At 51.9% G+C, this 16,559-nt stretch overlaps 1 protein-coding gene across 1 annotated transcript in view; it reads left to right on the top strand.

Moving 5' to 3' along the window:
* Positions 1 to 16,559, top strand: part of capn9 (calpain 9) — an 88,724-nt gene that overhangs the window by 36,401 nt on the left and 35,764 nt on the right. The window contains exons 8-11 of the mRNA XM_070884822.1: positions 3,519 to 3,596; positions 6,310 to 6,470; positions 13,412 to 13,581; positions 14,524 to 14,732. Coding sequence (XP_070740923.1) covers positions 3,519 to 3,596; positions 6,310 to 6,470; positions 13,412 to 13,581; positions 14,524 to 14,732 — 618 coding nt within the window. The remainder of the gene's footprint in view (positions 1 to 3,518; positions 3,597 to 6,309; positions 6,471 to 13,411; positions 13,582 to 14,523; positions 14,733 to 16,559) is intronic.

The following is a 16,559-nucleotide window of genomic DNA, read 5'->3' as shown; positions in this document are numbered from 1 at the left end:
GCATGAACAGAGAGACCCGGTGGTATGTGTGCACAAATCGTTGAAGGTGGCAGTGCAGGTTGAGAAAAAGGTTAAACAAAGCTTCATTATCAGAGGCAGTCCCTCGAAGCGAGGATGACTTGCTTCCACGCCAAAAAGGATGAGTTCACAGGTGTTTCAATGAAGGACCTAATATTCCAGATCCCGAACTACATCCTCAAGGGTGGAAGATGCCTGTGCGTGGATGTTTTTAACGTGGGGTGGCCGTTGCACACCAGCCACCACACGGGCTTGACAGAGCTAGGTCTGGGTCCAGTGGCAAGGGTTAACCAGGACGACTGGAGACCAGCTCTGCTGCACGGACCTAGTGCGCACACATAGCGCAGTGTGGGCTGGTACATCCTGCCCCTGGACCCCGAACTCACGCCTCTCCTGGACCCCGATCACGTCCCTCTACAATCTCTCGCCGCTCCTTCGCCCCGACCTCGCTGCTCCCGCTGTATCTGCCCACGCTCCAAAAGCTTACAGGATCCTGGGCTCCGTGAATCGAGGCGTGAGGCTAGAAATTCTGTTCTAGCTGCCAACATTGGAAATGTGAGGAAAGTATCGCCAGGCGATAATCGTTTTTTGATCCCGGGAATTTCAGCCGTAGCGCTCCAAGAGGGAAGTGGGGCGTTAAATCAAACGCTAACCACTTCCCTTCGAGCGCGAAGGTGGGAGAGCAGGGCGGTAGTGGCAGAGCACTGAAGAATGTTCAGTGCAGCGATCCTGGCATCAGAGGTTCCTTCCCTCGCTTAAAGGGCAGGGCCCATGATGGTTTGCAACATTCTTCTTCTTAGTTGTGTGTGGCCAAGGGACCTGCATGACTTCCATAACAGCCCCAGGCACTCTCCGAGAGTGGAGGGCTGAGGCATCGCACAGCAGTTAGCCGGCGGAAACATTCAGCAGGCACCAGACTGGTGCGAAGAATTAAGTTTGGCCTACCCGACCACTACTGCCTTTTGATTATCGCTCCCCAAGTGGCCAGCCGAGGTGATGTCGCCTTCTGCAGCTGCCGTTGTTGACGCCCGGCGATACAGCAGGAGCGAATATCACATCCGAGGCGCTAACCCGGCACTGTGCACTTGATGACGTTACGATCTATGGGGCACTAGAGACCGAGGCGTTAAGTGTTAGCACCAGCGCAAAACCGGCAGGAAGTTCGGGTTGCTGAATTTACCGCGCTCGATTAAGTAACCCCTTAGCAGCCCATTACTGCCCCCTGCAGGCGCTCACGGGAGGTACAAAGCAGCTGAATTCCTCTCCCATAAGAGTACAAAAGCAAGGAAGTTAAGATGAACCTTTAAAAAACACTGGTTCGGCATCAACTGGAGTATTGTGTCCAATTCTGGACACTGCATTTTAGGAAGGATGGGAAGGCCTTAGAGAGGGTACAGAAAAGATTTACGAGAATGATTCCAGGGATGAGGGACTTCAGTTACGTGGATAGACTGGAGAAGCTGGGGTTGTTCTTCTTAGAGCAGAGAAGGTTGAGAGGAGATTTGATAGAGATGTTCAAAGTCATGAGGGATCTGGACAGAGTAGATAGAAACTGTTCCCACTGGCAGAAGGGTCGAGAACCAGAGGACACAGATTTAAGGTGATTTGTAAAAGAACCAAGGCCACATGAGAAAAAAAATGTTTATGCAGGGAGTGGTTAGGATTGGGAATGCTCTGCCTGAAAGGGTGGTGAAGGCAGACTCAATCATGGCTTTCAAAAAGGGAGTTGGATAAGTACCTGAAGGAAAAAGAAATTGCCGGGCTACGGGGAAAGGTTGGGGGAGTGGGACTAGCTGAGGTGCTCTGGCAGAGAGCCGGCACGGGCTCGATGGGCCGAATGGCCTCCTTCCGGGCCGTAACCAATCTATGGTTCTATGAAATGTAAACCTTTGTCATTCAATTTCTCTATGTAAACAGCTGCCATAACTTTTATTATTTGCTATCGGGATGTGGGCAATGCCAGCAAGATCGCATTTATTGCCTATTCCTTATTGGGAACAGAGGAACAGGAGTTGTTCAGCCTTTCAGTCCCTCGAGCCTGTAATGTGAAGTCGTTAACATGCCGCCATTTCAAAATGAGTCCGCGATGAGCTATGGCACGATCTCAAATGTCTTGGGACATGTTGGCAATGAAAGTTCGTGGCTGATCTGTATGTTAACTCCATCTAACTGCCTTGATATCCTTTACTTAGAATTTACAGCACAAGAACAGGCCATTCATCCCAACCGGTCTGTACCATTGTTCACACAAGCCTAACAAAAAGCTATCAATCTCAGTTTTAAAATTTCCAATTGATGCCCCACCCCTTGCCCCTACCCCCACACCCTCAGCCTCAGCTGCTTTTTGGGGGAGATAGTTCCAAGTTTTCACTACCCTTTGTGTGAAGAAGTGCTTCCTGACATCTGCTCCCCTGAACGGCCTAGCTCTAATTTTAAGGTTGTGCCCCCTGTGTTCTGGACTCTCCCCACCACTGGTGGTCGTGGGCCTTCTCTTTAAACCGCTGCAGTCCGTGTGGTGAAGGTGCTCCCACAGTGCTGTTGGGGAGGGAGTTCCAGGACTGACCCAGCGACGATGAAGGAACACCGATATATGTCCGGTCAGGATGGTGTGTGACTTGGAGGGGAACCTTTGAGGTGGTGGTGTTCCCATGACATTGATGCTCTTGTCCTTCTCGATGGTAGAGGTCAGAGGGGAGCAAGGTGCTGTCAAAGTTTGCTTGAGTTGCTGGTTGAGGATTTGGGGGTTGATCTTGTGAGCCGCCCTGTCCCAATGGTGTCGAGCTTCTCGAGTGTTGTGGCAGCTGAGACCTAATCGGGCAAGCAGTGTGAATCCCAACATCCTCTCATCATCATAGACAGTCCCTCGGAATCGAGCAAGACTTGCTTCCACTCTTAAAATGAGCCCTTAGGTGGCTGAACAGTCCAATACGAGAACCACAGTCCCTGTCACAGGTGGGGCAGACAGTCGTTGAGGGAAGGGGTGGGTGGGACTGGTTTGCCGCACGCTCTTTCCGCTGCTTGATTTCTGCATGCTCTCGGCGATGAGACTCGAGGTGCTCAGCGCCCTCCCGGATGCATTTCCTCCACTTAGGGCGGTCTTTGGCCAGGGACTCCCTGGATGTCGCACTTTATCAGGGGAGGCTTTGAGGGTGTCCCTGTAACGTTTCCATGCCCACCTTTGGCCCGTTTGCTGTGAAGGAGTTCTGAGTAGAGCACTTGCTTTGGGAGTCTCGTGTCTGGCATGCGAACCATGTGGCCCTGCTCAGCGGAGCTGATCAAGTGTGGTCACCCTCTAACCAATGGAGCACAGCAGCCTTTTCATCGCTGTCCCTGTCTCCTCTCCTATAACCCCAGGACCTCCCAGGTCTTGCCTCAGGTGCTCAGCTGCGCCTGTGCCCCAGATTGGGCACAGCTACAGCTCCACCACCCCACAATCCAGCTCTCAGGATGGTTAGAGCATAAAGTGTGACAGCAGCTAACGTCCTTTCCCTGCCTTGCAGCTCTCCCGAATGGAAGACAGTCGACGCGGTCGATTATCGAAGGCTAAACATGATCTCCAAAGATGATGGCGAGTTCTGGTAACGTATAACTCATGAATAAAGCAGCAGTTCGAACTTCCTAAGCCATGTCGAAGAAGCTGTTCTGCCCCATGTGATATTTAGGTCAATACCGTAGTTCACGGGACTTCATTGGCAATCAGCTACAACTTAAGACCCTTTTAGGTGGATCTGGGGTGGGCGAGTGAAGCAATGTGTTACGGGGATGTGTTAGCGGGATTAGTTTCCCATATCCTCACACCTTGTGGCCTTTTCCCATTTCCCAGTGTCTGATAATGGAAGGCAGACCCTCTTATGTGTGTAGGCAAATGCCAATGATATGCCAATTGGGGATACATGACCCCCAACACATTTGTTGCAATTTCTTTCCTGTGAACGTTGAACACAGAGGTCGCCACTTTGGCCCAGGGGTCCTGTGTGGTTTTGATGAATGTGGGAGCCCCCTGGAATTTTTTTGGGGGGGGCGCGGGTGGGTGGAGGTGGTTGAATCTGGGCCTGTGCAACCACTTCGAGAGAGTCTGGCCTCCCTAATTCTTTTAAGGAGCATGTAGCTTGGTCAGGCAACACGGAGGTGTGCCCGTTGACCCTAGTTACGGCAGGCCTCTGAGGCCTACGACAGTTGAACTCTGACCCCACCCCTGCAATGGCCTGGAATCCCACCTCAGATTCAGCTGGCATTGGGCACAGGTCCATGGTGGATGGAAGCCTGCACCCTCTTTCCATGGCTCAGTGGGTAGCACTCTTGCCTCTGGGTTAGAAGGTCGTGGGTTCAAGTCCCACTCCAGAAACTTGAGCACATAATCCAGGCTGACACACCCAGTGCAGTGCTGAGGGAGCGCTGCACTGTCGGAGGTGCCGTCTTTCTGATGAGATGTTAAATCGAGGTCCCATCTGCTCTCTCAGGTGGATGGTACAAGATCCCATGGCACTATTTTGAAAAAGATCAGGGGACTGGTGTCCTGGGGCCAGTATTTATCCCTCAATCAACATCATTAAAACAGATTATTTGGTCATTATCACATTGCTATTTGTGGGAGCTTGCTGTGTGCAAATTGGCTGCCGCGTTTCCCACATTACACAATTAATTCTTTAAGTTCACAAAGCTTATACTTCTGCAGATTCTAGCCTAGGTTCTCCGTAGGTATTGGGTCACATCGCAAAGAGTACTTCATTGGCTGTGAAGCGCTTTGGGGCATCCTGAGGTTGTAAAAGGCGCTATAGAAATGTAAGTCTTTGGGCCACATCTCCCAAAGGGAGAAAGAAATTCAATGTGTCGGGCTAGAATCTGTAGACGTGTGAGCGTGGACTTCAGGAATTAATTCGATCTCGTGGTTTTGTTGACACTTGTGGATTGTTCAAGTGAAGGGATGTTACTTATGGACAAGATACCATTTTGGCCTCGGTTGGGTTTCTGACCACCTCATTACAGGAAGGATGTTGGGGCCATGGAAAGGGGCCAACAGAGTTCACTGGGCTGATAGCAGGAAAGAGAGTAGAATAGACACAGTTAAGGGAGGATCCAGTATAGATTTTCAGAATTCTGAAAGCTTTTCTGATGATAAATAGTGAAATATTGTTCCCATTGGTTGGAGAATTGATAAGAAGGGAGCATAGACTGAGGAGTATAGCTGGAGGAATAAGCTCAAAGAATAGTTTCACATGGTGGGCCAAGAGAATAACAACAACAACAACGTGCAGTTATATAGCGCCTTTCACGTAGTAGAACATCCGAGGCGCTTCACAGGAGCGTAATCAGACAGAATTTGACACCGAGCCACATAAGGGGAAATGAGGACAAGGTGACCCAAAGCTTGGTCTTTAAGGAACGGCTTAAAGGAGAGAGGTAGAGAGGCGGAGAGGTTTAGGAAGGGAATTCCAAACTCGGCAGCTGCCAATGGTGGGGCGATGGAAATCGGGGCTGTGCAAGAGGCCAGAGTTAGAGGGGCGCAGAGTTGAGAACAGGGAATGCTTGACCAGTGCTAACTGTTGAGGCAGAGACTGTAATGTCGGTCAGTAGGGAATCGGAGGGAAGGCTGTAGGAATAAGGGGACGGGGTGAAGTCGCCATATGGGACACGAGGAGAATGGTTCCTCAGCATCGGTATTATTGGCGCCGCCCATTTGCGCATGAGAATCCCAAAGAATGCCACAGCCTTTGGGGAGAGCAAGTCCATTCTTCTCGGGGAATACTGGATTAGAGCAGAGAGCTCCATCGAAGAGCCAACACCGGCACGATGGGATGAACAGCCTCATTCTGCTCTGTGTGCATTTTGCATTGGTCCTTACAAGGTGCGTGATCAAAATATCGTCTTGCATCGCGCTGCAAGCCACCTATACCTTGATGTGTGTTTTCTTCACAGCATTGAGATAATATTGCTAACTTCATTATGCAAGAATGACACCACCGATGAGAGTTGAAACTAGTTCTCTTCCCATATTCCCATTGTTTCAATGTGCTTTCTTTTTCCGCTGCAGCCGTGATCTCACGGAATCATACGGCACAGGGGGAGGCCATTCGGCCCATCGTTGCCGGTGCCGGCTCTTTGAGAGAGCGATCCAATCCGTCCCACTTCCCGCGCCCCCCCCACCCCCCCGCCCGCCCTGCTCTTTCCCCAGAGCTCTGCAAATGTTCCCCTTTCAAGTATTTATTCAAATCCCCTTTTGAAAGTTACTATTGAATCTGCTTCCGCCGCCCTTTCAGGCCGTGTATATACATTTCCTTCGGTTTTCCGCAGGATGGCGTTTGATGATTTCAAGAGGCATTACGACAAAGTCGAAGTCTGTAACCTTACGCCGGATTCCCTGGATGAGGATGCTGTTCACAAGTGGGAAGTGACCACGTTTGAAGGGGTTTGGAGCAAAGGTTGCACAGCAGGTGGTTGCAGAAATTTCCAAGGTACTTCGATGAAGAAAGACATCTTTTTTTTTCCTTCGTGGGATGTGGGAATTGCTGACAAGGCCAGCATTTAGTGCCCGTTCCGAATTGTCTCTTGAGTTGGTGGCGGTGAGCCGCCAATTGTTGAATTACGTCGACTGTACAGCACAGAAACAGACGATTCGGTCCAACTGGTCCGTGCCGGTGTTCATGTTCCACTCAAACCTCCTCCCACCCCTCTTTCATCGCGCCCTATCACCATATCCTCCTATTCCTTTCTCCCTCAATGTGCTTATCTAGGTCACAGAGGACGCGCATTTAACGGGATTGGCAAATTAATCAGTGGTGATGTGAGGAAACATTTTCTTTACACAACGAGTTGTGATCTGGAACGCACAGTCTGGAATGGGCGATGGGAGCAGATTCAGTAGTAACTTTCAAAAGGGAATTAGATAAATCCTTGCAGGGGGAAAAAAATTACAGGGCTGCGGGGAAAGAGCAGGAGAGTGGGATTAATTGGATTGCTCTTTAAGAACATAACAAATGAGAGCAGCAGTAGGCCATACGGCCCCTCGAGCCTGCTCCGCCATTCAATACGATCATGGCTGATCTGATCATGGACTCAGGTCCACTTCCCTGCCCGCTCCCCATAACCCCTTATCCCCTTATCGTTAAGAAACCGTCTATTTCTGTCTTAAATTTATTCAATGTCCCAGCTTCCACAGCTCTCTGAGGCAGCGAATTCAACAGATTTACCGCCCTCTGAGAGAAGAAATTTCTCTTCATCTCAGTTTTAAATGGGCGGCCCCTTATTCTAAGATCATGCCCCCTAGTTCTAGTCTCCCCCATCAGTGGAAACATCCTCTCTGCATCCATCCTGTCAAGCCCCCTCATAATCTTATGCGTTTCGATTAGAGCACCTCTCATTCTTCTGAATTCCAATGAGTAGAGGCCCAACCTACTCAACCTTTCCTCATAAGTCAACCCCCTCATCTCCGGAATCAACCTAGTGAACCTTCTCTGAACTGCCTCCAAAGCAAAGAGGGCTGAATGGCCTCCTCCCGTACTATATCATTCTATGATCTAGCTGCCCCTTAAATGCATCTATGCTATTCACCTCAACCACTCCATGGGCCCAAGTTTCCACACGATAAAAAACGGGCGATTAAAAAAAACCTCGCGATTCTGGAGCGCCCTGCAGCTCCTTGTCTGCCTGGCGCGGTGCCCAGGGGGTCGGAGCCTACACTCGCGCCGATTTTGTAAGTGGGAGGGGGGCGGGTACTATTTAAATTAGTTTTTTTCCTGCCGGCAATGCTGCGCGTGCGCATTGGAGCGTTCGCACATGCGCAGTGTGAAGGAAACATTGGCACTCGGCCATTTTTGTAGTTCTTTCTAGCTGTTTAATTTTTGAAATTTTTTTTAATAAAAGCACATTGCCATCAGCACATCAGCACTTGCAGCCTTCTCACTGTCTCCTCCCCCCCCCCCCCCCCCCCCCCGCGGGAAAGAACGGGCGCCTCCTCCTCCCCCCCCCGCGGGAAAGAACGGGCGCCTCAGGCTGACTGCAGCATTCTCCGTGCCTGAAGCACTTTCACACAGGTAGGAAGATGGTTTATTTAATCTTTTCTTTGCTTATAAATGTTTATTCAGGTTGTATTTATTTGTATAATATTTGTAGAAGTATAAATAAGGATTTATTGTAGAATTTAATGAGTTCCCTTCCCCCCCCCTCCCCCCCCCACCTCATTCTGGACACCTAATTTGTAACCTGCGCCTGATTTTTTAATGTGTAGAACAGGTTTTTTCAGTTCTACAAAAATCTTCACTTGCTCCATTCTACTTTAGTTTGGAGTACGTTTTCACTGTGGAAACTTTCAAATCAGGCGTCAGTGGCCGGACACGCCCCCTTTTGAAGAAAAAATTCTGTTCCAAAGTAGAACTGTTCTACCTGACTAGAACTGCAGAAAAAAAAATGTGGAGAATTGCGATTTCTAAGATAGTCCGTTCTCCACCAGTTGCTCCTAAAAATCAGGCGCAAACCATGTGCAAACTTGGGCCCCATGTGTTAGCGAGTGCCACATCCCAGACATTAAAGGTTCCTCACCACCAATTGGAAATGTTTGGTGATCTCTGTGCTCCTCATTGTGAAGGGTATCAACATTGTGGATGAGGGTGGAACAGCCTCAGTGTCTGTATCAGTGCACCTAGGCTCCGCTAACAATTGTTAGGATACTCCTTATCCTTTTAACAGCAGATTTGTGAAGGCTATTATTGTTTCAAAACCTTGATCTTAAGACTACATACAGAGCAGCACATGCAATCCTACTTCCTGAAAACCCACGTGTAAAGAACTCCCCGGGAATTGTGAGCAATTGGTCTGTCCAGGTCATTCACGGTGCCCCTCCTCGAAGGTAGCTAAAGTTCCAGCTTAGTGAAGCTTGGTTAGCCTTATTTCATCACAGGCGGTCCCTCGAACGAGGATGACTGGCTTCCACAAGAGTTCACAGATGTTTCAATGAAGGACCCGATGTTCTAGTCCTGAACTCCAGTTGAGGGGGTGGAAGATGCCTGTGCGTGGATTTTTTAACGTGGGGTGACCGTTGCACACCAGCCACCACACGGGCTTGTCAGAGCTAGGCCTTTATCCAGTGGCAAGGGTTAACCAGGACGACTGGAGACCTGCTCTGCTGCACGGACCTAGTGCGCACACATATCACAGTGTGGGCTGGGCCCGTGTTGCCCCTGGGCCCTCGCCTCTTCTGGGCCCTAGCTTTATTTATACTGTTTATCATTAACTAACTTTATCTTTCTTGGGCAGCTTAAGACCCTTGGGGGAGAGAAATTCCTCAGCGAACCTCATCCATTTCTTGCGCCCGGCTGCGAAATTGGGGTTACTCGCCCCTCAGAGGAAGTGGGCGCAATCTCGCGCGTTCCACCTCCTCTTGGGGCAAGTTCCGGGGCGATGCTGGAGCGTGATCGGCAGCACCCAAGTAGCGCTGACGCGGTTCAACGCCCCGCTTAGAGGGCAGGGCCGCTGCGCGCTCTGCCGGGCCTCCGATGGCCTCCGCTGACCCACCAGGGCGGCACAATGGCCGCCCGGACCACGCAACAGAAGAAGAAGTCGGGCCGACCGGTGAGCCGGCAAGGTTAGTGGCGATGAGCGCTCCCCAATCTCCCCTTCGACTTCCGCCCCACGGTTCGTCATCCGTGAGACTGGCACTGAACACCACTCCCAGCTCCACCGCGGGGTGCAAAGGGGTCATCGGGCACGGCGATTACAACATTGGCGGTTGTGTGACGTCCCGGGGCGCTATCAGCGGGGCACGGCGCTACTGTGTCAGCGTCTCCGCTAACGCCCGCACAATCCCGCGGGGACCGCACTGTATCGCCAAAAGGGGGCAATTTCAACCCTCTAGATTGTCGAACACACAAACATCGGGGCAAATCCTGGTCAATATCCTGTTTCATTGTCTCGAGTTTCGTCCTTCTTCAATGTTATAGAAACATAGAAACATAGAAAATAGGTGCAGGAGCAGACCATTCGGCCCTTCTAGCCTGCACCGCCATTCAATGAGTTCATGGCTGAACATGAAACTTCAGTACCCCCTTCCTGCTTTCTCGCCATACCCCTTGATCCCCCGAGTAGTAAGGACTTCATCTAACTCCCTTTTGAATATATTTAGTGAATTGGCCTCAATGACAAGATCAGCAGGAACTTAAACCAGTGGTTCCCAAACTTTTTTGATTGAAGAACTCCTTTTCAAATGGATTAGTAATCACAGAGCCCCCTCTCCCTCCCCCCTTCTCACCTAAATTATAACAACAACTTGTAATTACATAGCACCTTTAACCTAGTGAAACGTCTCGAGGCCCTTCACAGAAGTGCTGTGAGATTTTAAAAAATTGACACATAAGGAGAAGTTAGGGCAGGTGACCAAAAAGGTTGCTCAAAGAGGTAGGTTTTAAGGAGTGTCTTGACAGAGGAACGAGAGGTAGAGAGGGGGTTTCCAGAACTGGGGGCCCAGGCAACAGAAGGCCCGGCCACCGATGGTGGGGCGATTATAATCAGGGATGCTCAGGAAGGCAGAATTAGAGGAGCGCAGATATCTCAGGGGGGCTGGAGGAGACGACAGAGATTACATCGGATATATGTCCCAGAAACAGCTGGACAATGCTTAAAGCGGTCAGCAGGCTGGCCAAGGTGAGTGAGGGTCTCGGGCGCACGTGTTGGGACGATGCCGGAAACGTGACTCGCCCCCTCGCTGTCCCACTGTGGCACGATCTGTAACAGCCGCACCGCGGGACTGTACGGGTCTGTGCGAACAGGTTCAGGCGCGTGTTTGAAGGGCCCCGCGAGCGCTCTGATCACGTGTTGGGGGCAATGGCCCGGGGTCGCCAGGGAAAGCAATCGGCTCGAGCGGCAGGGAGAGCGCTGGTTGCAGAGTGAGTGAGAGCTGTGGGCCTCTGTGAGGAGGCGGGCCCAGCCTTTGAGAATAAGAACTAAATCGGGGTTGGTTTTATAAAGAGCAGCAGGCTTGAAATTATCTGGAAAATCTCCACAGTTCCCCAGGGGTTGGCAGGACTCGGTTTGACAACTGCTGGTTCAAACCAACTCTGCCTACTTTCTCTGTTCTATCTTAATTCTGTATTGGAACAATGTAAAAACATATCTACATTAATACAAGAATGGGACGAGGTTGAGCGCGTTGAAGTTTTTCCTTTTTAAGTGTGCTGATTGATGACTTTTCAGAATGGCAGGCAGTGACTAGTGGGGTACCGCAAGGTTCTGTGCTGGAGCCCCAGCTGTTTACATTGTACATTAATGATTTAGACGAGGGGATTAAATGTAGTATCTCCAAATTTGCGGATGACACTAAGTTGGGTGGCAGTGTGAGCTGCGAGGAGGATGCTATGAGGCTGCAGAGCGACTTGGATAGGTTAGGTGAGTGGGCAAATGCGTGGCAGATGAAGTATAATGTGGATAAATGTGAGGTTATCCACTTTGGTGGTAAAAACAGAGAGACAGACTATTATCTGAATGGTGACAGATTAGGAAAAGGGGAGGTGCAAAGAGACCTGGGTGTCATGGTACATCAGTCATTGAAGGTTGGCATGCAGGTACAGCAGGCGGTTAAGAAAGCAAATGGCATGTTGGCCTTCATAGCGAGGGGATTTGAGTACAAGGGCAGGGAGGTGTTGCTACAATTGTACAGGGCCTTGGTGAGGCCACACCTGGAGTATTGTGTACAGTTTTGGTCTCCTAACCTGAGGAAGGACATTCTTGCTATTGAGGGAGTGCAGCGAAGGTTCACCAGACTGATTCCCGGGATGGCGGGACTGACATATCAAGAAAGACTGGATCAACTGGGCTTGTATTCACTGGAGTTCAGAAGAATGAGAGGGGACCTCATAGAAATGTTTAAAATTCTGAAGGGTTTAGACAGGTTAGATGCAGGAAGAATGTTCCCAATGTTGGGGAAGTCCAGAACCAGGGGACACAGTCTAAGGATAAGGGGGAAGCCATTTAGGACCGAGATGAGGAGGAATTTCTTCACCCAGAGAGTGGTGAACCTGTGGAATTCTCTACTACAGAAAGTTGTTGAGGCCAATTCACTAAATATATTCAAAAAGGAGTTAGATGAAGTCCTTACTACTAGGGGAATCAAGGGGTATGGTGAGAAAGCAGGAATGGGGTACTGAAGTTGCATGTTCAGCCATGAACTCATTGAATGGCGGTGCAGGCTAGAAGGGCCGAATGGTACTCCTGCACCTATTTTCTATGTTTCTATGTTTCTATGACCCAGTCCTTCCAGCGGGAGGTAACACAGAACTGTATAAAGCACTAGTTAGGTCACAGCTTGAGTTAGGCCCAGGGGCAGCACGGGCCCAGCCCACACTGCTATGTGTGCGCGCGCTCGGTCTGTGCAGCAGAGCAGGTCTCCAGTCGTCCTGGTTAACCCTTGCCACTGGACCAAGACCTAGCTCTGTCAAGCCCGTGTGGTGGCTGGTGTGCAACGGTCACCACACGTTAAAAAAAATCCACGCACAGGCATCTTCCACCCCCTCAACTGGAGTTCAGGACTGGAACATCGGGTCCTTCGTTGAAACATCTGTGAACTCGTGGAAGCAAGTCATCCTCGTTTGAGGGACCGCCTGTGATGATGATGACTGCATACAGTTCTGGTCGCCACATCACAGGAAAGATGTGATTGCACTGGAGAAGGTACAGAGGAGATTTAGGAGGATGTTGCCAGAATGGGAAAATTTTAGCCATGAGGAAAGATTGGATAGGCTGGGGAGATTGGAACAGAGGAGACTGAGGGGAGACCTGATCGAGGTGTATAAAGTTATGAGGGGCCTAGATAGAGTGGATAGGAAGGACCTATTTCCCTTAGCAGAGGGGTCAACAAACAGGGGGGCCATAGATTTAAAGTAGTTGGTAGAAGGATTGGAGGGGAGATGAGGAAAAGAATCTTCACCCAGAGGGTGGTGGGGGTCTGGAACTCACTGCCTGAAAGGGTGGTAGAGGCAGAAACCCTCTTCACATTTAAAAATACTTGGATATACACTTGAAGTATCATAACCTACAGGGCTACAGACCAAGTGCCGGAAAGTGGGATTAGGCTGGGTAGCTCTTTTTCAACCGACACAGACATGATGGGCCGAATGGCCTCCTTCTGTGTCGTAATTTTCTATGATTGCAACAGTGACTATTTTGCAAAAAAACTTCATTGGCTGTGAAGTGCTTTGGAACGTCCTGAGGTTGTGAAAGGCGCTATAGAAATGAACGTTTACCATAAGCCGGAAGGAGCACTAAAATTGAAGGGGTCACCTCTTGTATTAATTAGAGTGCGCATTCGTTTGGAAAATTAATTGACTCCCACAGAATAATGAAGTTTGCTGGAAGTTAAGTGTTCTATCTTGTTAACGAGGATTGTGTGTTGGGACTGTTCTGTGTGCAGAAACTTTCTGGGTCAATCCGCAGTATAAGTTAAAGCTGTTGGAGGCGGACGAGGAGCAGGACTACGGCAAAAAGGAATGCACGTTTATGGTGGCTCTCATGCAAAAAAACAGACGCAAACTGCGGAAAGAAGGAGCTGCGATGCTGACCATTGGGTTCGCTGTTTACAAGGTGCGTTTCCTGCATTCATTTGAGTTTGTAATTACCAAGTCGTGGAATTCAGAAATTTTAAATTACTGCTCAATTATTGTGCTGTTCCTCACTGAGTTAAATGGCAGAAGTTTTTACTGAAAATTGAAGAGTGGAGTAACAGAAAGTAAGGGAGGGAGTCGGAGAGGGTCTGGAGTGAGAATTAAACCCACAACCTTCTGACTCCGAGGCAAGAGTGCGAACCACTGAGCCACAGCTGACTCCTGTATCAGCTTCAATAGGGATGTTAGGGAAGTGAAAGGATGGGTTTCATTGGGAGAGTTGGGGGACTGGAGGGGGGTCTTCAATGGGAGAGTTTGGGGATTGGAGGGTGGGCTTCAATGGGAGAGTTGGGGGATTGGAGGGTGGGCTTCAATGGGAGAGTTGGGGGATTGGAGGGTGGGCTTCAATGGGAGAGTTGGGGGACTGGAGGGTGGGCTTCAATGGGAGAGTTGGAGGATTGGAGGGTGGGCTTCAATGGGAGAGTTGGGGGACTGGAGGGTGGGCTTCAATGGGAGAGTTGGGGGACTGGAGGGTGGGCTTCAATGGGAGAGTTGGGGGACTGGAGGGTGGGCTTCAATGGGAGAGTTGGGGGACTGGAGGGTGGGCTTCAATGGGAGAGTTAGGGGACTGGAGAGTGGGCTTCAATGGGAGAGTTGGGGGACTGGAGGATGGGCTTCAATGGGAGAGTTGGGGGACTGGAGGATGGGCTTCAATGGGAGAGTTGGGGGACTGGAGGATGGGCTTCTATGGGAGAGTTGGGGGACTGGAGGGGGGGGCTTCAATGAGAAAGTTGGGGGACTGGAGGGGGGGCTTCAATGGGCTACATGTGTTTTTCTCTGATTGTTTCAGGTTTGTGCGCTCTACAATGAGGAGTTTGGAGTTTTGCTATTATGAGACTGAAAGCAGGAATATGTTTTTCAGGCTGAAAGTGGCATTGACCATCTGCCGAAAGAATTCTTCCGATTTAATGCTTCGCAAGCAAAGAGTAAGACGTACATTAACATAAGGGAAAATAGCGAAAGATTTAAACTTCCACCAGGAGACTACGTTATTGTTCCGACTACTTTTCAACCCGATGAGGAGGCTCAATTTCTCATCCGAATCTTTTCTGAGAAGAAAGCTGAATCGATGTGAGTCATAAGTTTGTGATGATTTTGACTCACACAGCACAGGAGGAGGCCATTCGGCCCATCGTGCCTGTGCCAGCTCTTTGAAAGAGCGATCCAATTTAATCCCACTCCCCCCGCTCTTTCTTCATAGCCCAGCAAATTTTTATTTTTCAAATATTTATCCAAATGCCTTTTTGAAAGTTACAATTGTATCTGCTTCCACCGCCCTTCCAGGCCATGGGAATAACTGCACAGAGAGAAAGAAACCTTCGTCCCTTAGTCCTCACATCGAAAGCCATATATCTTTATTCCTCTCCATCCATCATCATCAATTGTCACTCCAACCCTCCCTCAAATTGTCCCCACAACCATCACCCACCCCCCCCCCAACCATCACCCACCCCCCCCACCCCCAACATCACCCACCCCCCCCCAACCATCACCACCCCCCTCCAACCATCACCCACCCCCCCCCAACCATCACCCCACCCCCCCCCAACCATCACCCACCCCCCCCCCCAACCCATCACCCACCCCCCCCCCCCAACCATCACCCACCCCCCCCACAACCATCACCCACCCCCCCAACCATCACCCACCCCCCCCCAACCATCACCCACCCCCCCCCAACCATCACCCCCCCCCCAACCGTCACCCACCCCCCCCAACCATCTCCCCCCCCCCAACCGTCACCCACCCCCCCCCAACCATCACCCACCCCCCCCCAACCATCACCCACCCCCCCCCCAACCATCACCCACCCCCCCCCCCAACCGTCACCCACCCCCCCCCAACCATCACCCACCCCCCCCCCAACCACCATCCCCCTCCCCAACCATCACCCACCCACCCCCCAACCATCACCCACCCCCCCATCCAACCATCCCCCCCCCCAACCATCACCCACCCACCCCCCAACCATCACCCACCCCCCCCCAACCATCACCCACCCCCCCCCAACCATCACCCACCCCCCCCCCAACCGTCACCCACCCCCCAACCATCACCCACCCCCCCTCCAACCATCACCCACCCCCCCCCAACCATCACCCACACCCCCCCCCAACCGTCACCCACCCCCCCCCAACCATCACCCACCCCCCCCTCCAACCATCACCCACCCCCCCCCAACCATCACCCACACCCCCCCCCAACCGTCACCCACCCCCCCCCAACCATCACCCACCCCCCCCTCCAACCATCACCCACCCCCCCCCCAACCATCACCCACCCCCCCCCCCAACCGTCACCCACCCCCCCCCAACCATCACCCACCCCCCCCCAACCATCACCCACCCCCCCATCCAACCATCCCCCCCCCCAACCATCACCCACCCACCCCCCAACCATCACCCACCCCCCCCCAACCATCACCCACCCCCCCCCAACCATCACCCACCCCCCCCCAACCGTCACCCACCCCCCAACCATCACCCACCCCCCCTCCAACCATCACCCACCCCCCCCCAACCATCACCCACCCCCCCTCCAACCATCACCCACCCCCCCCCAACCATCACCCACACCCCCCCCCAACCGTCACCCACCCCCCCCCAACCATCACCCACCCCCCCCAACCATCAACCACCCCCCCCCAACCGTCACCCAACCCCCCCCCAACCGTCACCCACCCCCCCCCCCAACCGTCACCCAACCCCCCTCCAACCGTCACCCCCCCCCCAACCGTCACCCCCCCCCCCTCCAACCGTCATCCCCCCCCTCCAACCATCACCCCCCCTCCAACCATCACCCCCCCCCCCTCCAACCATCACCCCCCCCCTCCAACCATCACCCCCCCCCCTCCAACCATCACCCCCCCCCTCCAACCATCACCCCCCCCCCTCCAAC

The sequence above is a fragment of the Pristiophorus japonicus genome, chromosome 7 (assembly GCF_044704955.1).
Source record: "Pristiophorus japonicus isolate sPriJap1 chromosome 7, sPriJap1.hap1, whole genome shotgun sequence".
Lineage (NCBI taxonomy): Eukaryota > Metazoa > Chordata > Chondrichthyes > Pristiophoridae > Pristiophorus > Pristiophorus japonicus.
This window is presented reverse-complemented; position numbering and strand designations above follow the sequence as displayed.